This window comes from Merops nubicus, unplaced genomic scaffold, assembly GCF_000691845.1.
Source record: "Merops nubicus isolate BGI_N331 unplaced genomic scaffold, ASM69184v1 scaffold14762, whole genome shotgun sequence".
Classification (NCBI taxonomy): Eukaryota; Metazoa; Chordata; class Aves; order Coraciiformes; family Meropidae; genus Merops; species Merops nubicus.
The window spans coordinates 1-6011 of NW_008592970.1; the positions used below are offsets into that span (position 1 = coordinate 1).

General features: G+C 52.0%; 1 protein-coding gene across 1 annotated transcript in view; it reads right to left on the reverse strand.

The window, feature by feature from the left end:
• Positions 1-91: 91 nt before the first annotated feature.
• RNF19B (ring finger protein 19B) overlaps positions 92-6011 on the reverse strand; it is a gene marked incomplete at its 5' end in the record, with an annotated part of 11958 nt that continues 6038 nt past the window's right edge. Inside the window, 6 exons of the mRNA XM_008935326.1 lie at positions 92-344; positions 949-1089; positions 1590-1704; positions 2440-2602; positions 3042-3186; positions 5579-5784. Of these exons, the coding sequence (XP_008933574.1) occupies positions 133-344; positions 949-1089; positions 1590-1704; positions 2440-2602; positions 3042-3186; positions 5579-5784 (982 nt within the window). The remainder of the gene's footprint in view (positions 345-948; positions 1090-1589; positions 1705-2439; positions 2603-3041; positions 3187-5578; positions 5785-6011) is intronic.

A 6011-nucleotide genomic window follows, 5' to 3' on the forward strand; every position in this document is an offset into this window, starting at 1 on the left:
TATCTCCCGAGTCAAAGAAGGACCCCTCACAACCCTGGAGAGCTCCCCAAAATAAGGCTACTCAAAAGGCTACTTGGAGCCTGTACCTTTTCCTTGCTGTGCCCATCAGCCACCCCTTGCCCACCAGTTGAGTTACCTGCTGTACTTCCCCTTGCCTCCTGAGAGGACCCCTCCACTCAGGGTGCCACCCGAGAGGGCAGCGAAGCTGGCGGTCTCGCTGTAGTTGCCCTGCATGACACTGAGCCCATCCGTGGGGCTGCCACTGGTGCTGAGCACACTGGTCAGCCCCTCAATGCTGCTCTCACCAATGCTGGGGTTCTTCAGGGCTCGCCAGGCATCGGCCACTGCGGGGAGAGGGAGCACAGGAGTCAGAGGCAGCAAGGGAAGCGGGTGGAGAGCAGGCAGCACGTGTCTCAGCCCAGGGAAGAGCTGAGAGTTTACTTTGAGTGCTACACAGCTGGTCACCAGCAGAAGAGTGAAGCAAATAACTGCTTCTAGCCAAGCCCAGGTAAGGAGAGATGCTCACAGAAGAGTGAGGGTTGGGAGGGACCTCTGGAGATCATCTCGTCCAGCCCCCCTGCTCCAGCAGGGCACCCACAGCAGGGTGCCCAGGATGGCATCCAGGTGGGTTTGGAATCTCTCTAGAGAAAGGAGACTCTACAACCTCTCTGGGAAGCCTGCTTCAGGCTCTGCCATCCTCCCAGCAAAGAATTTTTTCCTCCTGCTCAGGTGGAACCTCCTGGGTTCCAGTTTGTGCCCATTGCCCCTTGTCCTGTCGCTGGGCACCACTGACAAGAGTCAGGCCCCAGCCTTTTAGCCCCACCCTTTAGATATTGATAAGCAGATATTTATTCAGATTTGGGAAATGTGAAGACCTCCTACTATTTCCCACAAAAGGCAATGACAGGGTCTTGCCTCCCCCCTTCCCTCCACCAGTGATCCCATTACCTGTGATAGGTCCATCGTCCTCATCGAACTCGATTTTGACGCCCTTGCCGTTGGCAGTGCTCACCCCACAGCCCCCTCCTCGGCACAGAGAGATGGGCACCACGCCGTAGACATAGGCCAGCATGATGGGCACTCCAATGCCTGGAGAGCAGAGTGGGATGGCTGAGTTAAGAGCAGCTTAAGGCTGAGCTGAGCAGGCAGAAAGGACTCCTTGGGGCAGGGAGTCTTTCGGTTGTGTTCGTGTCGCTTTTAAAGGTCTTAGTTCACAGCTGGGCAGACCCAGTGCTGCTGCAGTGCAGAGGGAGGGGACCCCAAGAGTGCAGACAGCCTCAGCTGAGCCCCCAGGACACCAGCCACCAAACCAGCTCACGGGTAAGAGACAGCTCTGTGTATCAAAGGGCTCCAGCACGGGCTGTGGCACAAGCCACTGGTGCTCCAGACAAGCCCAGTGCTGGCTCCAGGCCAGCTCCAGCACATGGGGACGTGCAGCCTGGATGTGAAATGGAGATAGATGCCCAGAGGAGCACACAGCACCAGTCTGCAGACTGCCCTTTGGCCACCCCCATCTCACAGGGCTGGGCTACCCACTTGTCTCAGTGACTACTGGCCCACCAGCAGGGAAAGGGACTGTGCCCACTTACCAACACTGACAGCAGCGATGACTGGAGAGGCAATGACAGACAAGGTGACCCCACCAGTAATGGCCAAGTTCCTCTTGTGCTTAGAGGTTTTCTTTCCCTCATACCTGCTGTGGATCTGATGGAAGGAGAAGCACCAGGTGAGAACAGAGCCTGGCCACGAGCAAACACCAGCAGGAAGCATTCATAAGCTTGTGATTTTACAGCCTTGTTGGCTGCATTAGCCCTTGAAGAACCTCATCTTGACCACAGATGTCCTCACAGATCACATTTAGAGGTTGATCTGTGTTTAGGAAGCAGCTACAAATACAGTGCTGCAATAATGCCATTTCCCCCCTCTTCATCAGCACAGACACACAAGAGCATGATGCAGTTTGGGGCAGCAGGTCAGCATGGAAACAAAACGTGATGCTCAGGGTCCAGCCACTGTCCCAGCCATTTCCTCCCTCTCAACACCTCTTCATCAGCACAGACACACAACAGCATGATGCAGTTTGGAGCAGCAGGTCAGCATGGAAACAAAACATGATGCTCAGGGTCCAGCCACTGTCCCACAGAGCCCATCATCACAGGATGTGCTAAAAAGGGACCAGGTGTTTCCTTGTATGCTCCTGGTTCAAGGCAGAAGCTCAAAAGCAATTCAAAAATGGGGTTGACAGGACTTCAGCTTCTCCCTATCAGCCACCACCTTCCCTCTCCTCACACAAAGCCCAGAAGATAAGACAAAGAGAAGGAGAGACAACTGATCCACCCTTCATATCAGCTCCACATTTCTGCTCAGATGCCTTGAGTACAGAGAATGCCCCAAAAGCCCCAGATCTCTCAGTTCCAACCTTGTGCTCTCCACACTTACCTTCCTCCCGACATAGACGGGGATGCCAATGACCATGGCAGGAATGGCAATGCCAGCGATGAGGGAGATGCCTACAGGAGCACCAATCAACGTGCCCAGCTGCCAGAGAATCTTCTTTTTACGACTCCATGGCTTTTTGCCCCAGAATGTACAGCCAGAGGGGCTTAACAGAAGGAAAAAAAAATGACATTAACACCACAGCAATTCCCAAGTGCTCCCGAGAACCTCAAGTTGAGCTTCCACATGAACAAACCCCAAAACTTAGGAAGCAAATAGACAACATAAAAAAGGTTTCCTTCTTTTTCCCTCCATCAAGATTAATTTGTTCATCAAGGTGATTGTCACACTACTGGGACTGTGTTTAATATTCAGTACACTAAGAGCTCTCAAATGCAATGGTACCAGGAGGAGTTTTTCTTGGCATGGAAGATCATCCTCCTACTGTAACACGGGGAGTAAGTTCAGATCTTTGGGTGAGAAAGAAGCAAATTTGACTGACCAACTGGAGAGGCAGGAGGATGAAAGGCCAGCACACGAAGGGAACTTCTCCAGCAGCCTCAGAGAAGTGTGTTCTACCCTCACTGTGCTGCTCCCCTCCTCACCTGAGGTAATGCAGGTCTGAGATCTCCTTCATGCAGAGCCAGCAGAACTCGCAGCCACACACGGCACACGTCATGTGGTTACAGCTCCCGTCGTTCATCTTGATGATGTAAGCACTGCAACGTGGGCATGGCTTGATGTCATCAGCTAGGGGGAGGAAACATGGCATTGAGTTGGGCTTGGGGCTGTGAGCATGGAGAATCAACGAGGGGAATCTTGTTATGGACTCAAACCCTTGTTTGCTGTGCGGGGCAACCACAGGTCAAGTGGGGATGGTTCCATCTTCAGAGTGAGGAGATAATATGGATGACAAAGAGCCCACCAAAGCCATTTGCCTGGACAGCAGGGACTGAGAAAAGACACTTTAAAAGCTTATTCTGGCTTTGAATGGGACTGTGCTGGTTTTGGGGTTCAACCATGACAGGGATGTACTCCAGAACATGCTTAAAGGCTGGGAACGAGCCATACCTGCCCTGTGCCAGCCAAGGCAACAGTGTAAGAATGAACCATTGCTAAATTGCTCCACTGAGGTGATTCATGGGCCAAGAATGACAGAACAGTCAGGAGAACATCGGAGAAACTCCAAACCTGGGTTCAAAAGCAGCCAAAAGGGGAACAGGGTCTAGGGCTGCACACGGGAGTCCAGTGTCCCCAGCCTGCTGCTGGCAGAGTGGGAGAAGGGGCCTTCATCTCCTCCTTAATTCCAGCATCATCTGATCCCAGTTATGCAATGGCTGTGCTGTGGTTCAGGGCTCTGCTGGCAGCCTCTGCAACCCCTGACAATATGAAATCCAGCTGCTGAGACCAGCTCACACCTTATTAATCACTATATTGAATCCAGCAAGAACAGGGTGGGGAAAAACCACTGTCTCAAGAACCTCCCTTTCAGTGGCTAAGTGCTAAGCTCTTCCTGGCAGGGATCTACTTTAAAAGGATGAAAAAAAACCACTTGGAAACTATTTTTTGCTTGCTGGTTTGCACCACAGGCTGGGGTAGTGTCTATGCTGTCCATTACCAGGGCCCTCTAACTGGGGCACGTTGAACCTCGACATACCACTGAGCCACCTCTGAACCACCCACCACAGTTCCATTCTAAGTAAGTGTTTTAACATTTGCATTCCTGACACAGAAGGGGAAAAAAAAAATGGGTGTTTTGTCTGGGGCTAGGGTAGGACTTTCTGAAACGGCCTTGGTGCCCACTTCCAGAGCCAATGCAGTTGTTTTTACTGAACATGAACTCAGCAGACACAGCAGCTCCTACCAGGCAGTGTAGGAGCTTGCAGGCTGGCATTTTTTTTCTGTATCTAACATTTCTAACACCAACCAGTGCCCAGAGCAAAGCTCCCCACGCTCAGCTACCCATTAATGCTACTTTTTTACTACCACAGCAGGCAAATTTGAAGCTGTGAGCATAAAAAGCATCTGTTTGTTCAGGGTACAGATCAGTGAGAACATCCAAGATCAGAAGAGCCACGAGCCTGGCTGGATGAGCTGCTGTGAAGGACCCAAAGCACACTGTCACCTACAGATCTGTTTTGGGTTGTTGGAGGAGCCTGTTGGATCTGTTCTAAAGCTCCCAGGAAGGGGAAATGATTTGGAGTTTCACAGCCAGTCTCAGTGGTGGCTGCTGGGGACCTTCAGCTGGGCAGCAGTGTGCCCCACAGGGCACAGACACCCCCCAGCTTTGATGGTGACATGAGAAAGATGGAGTTAAAAACTTTTTGGCTGAATAAGCATAAAACAAACTGGTCTGAAACCAGGATAACAAGAACAGAAAAGCCCCTAAGACTAAAGGACAGAATGACCTTGGAGGTTAAAATAACCAGAAACGAGACACAGTAATAAAGAGCAGTATCTAGAGACAGTAAAATCCTGTCAGACTTTGTAGATAATGCCCCATTCTGGCTTCTTTACATAAAGCAGAGACAGATTTGGCCAAAGATCAACATCCAAAGTGTCCCTGAGATAACCTGGGGTGATTTTAATATGAAAACCCACAGCTCTAGGAGGAGAATTTAAATGCAAATGTCGGGTCACCTTAGCATAATGAATTAGGTAATAGTACAATCAATTAGGTAATAGTCTAATGAATTAAGGAACCGAAGGAGCATGAGCAGAAGGATTTGTGTGATGTAAAACCAACCAACCAATTGTTTGGAGTTTCTTTGTTATATGTGTGCTGTACATAAACTGCTGCTGCTTCTGCTAACGGGTGGGGAGTTGCAATTTACCTCCCAGCCAACATCTCATAGAACATCTGGGCTGGAAGGGACCTCCAGAGGTCATCTAGTCCAACCCCCCCACCATAAACAGGGACATCTCCAACTAGATCAAGCTACTCAGAGCCTCATCCAGCCTGATCTTGAACGTCCCCAGGGACGGGGCCTCCACCACGCCGCCGCGTTGCCCGACTCTCCACATGAAGGCCCCTTTTTGGGGACCACCACGAGGGGGGGAGTTTGGCATGCAGGTGGCTCTTTCTCAGCATCACGGGGGTCCCTGCAGCCCGGGGGTGACCAGAAGAAGGGGGAAGCCATACCTGGCCCAGACTCCTGGCCGTAGCTGAGGCCCGAGGTGTGCTTGGTGCGGGCGCGGAGGGCCTGGGCCCGCTGCTGGCGCGCCATGTCGCACGTCTGGTTGGGGTGCCAGATCTGCTTGCAGTGATAGCAGAACTCTGTCTGGCAGCCGTCCCTCTCACAGGTCAGCTTGGGGCAGCTGGCACAGCCGTAGGCAATGACCGCGTACCTGCGGGAGGAAGACACGGGGAGAGGGAGGAGAAGAGCAGAGTTATCAAGAGACAGGTCCGGGGAGGTGGGGTCGGTCTCTGCTCCCAAGTTACTAGCTATAGGATGAGAGGCAATGGGCTGAAGTTGCCCCAGGGGAGGTTTTGAGGGGATTTTAGGAAGAATTTATCTCCTGGCAGAGTGGTGAGGGATTCCACCAGGCTGCCCAGGGAGGTGGTGGAGTCCCCA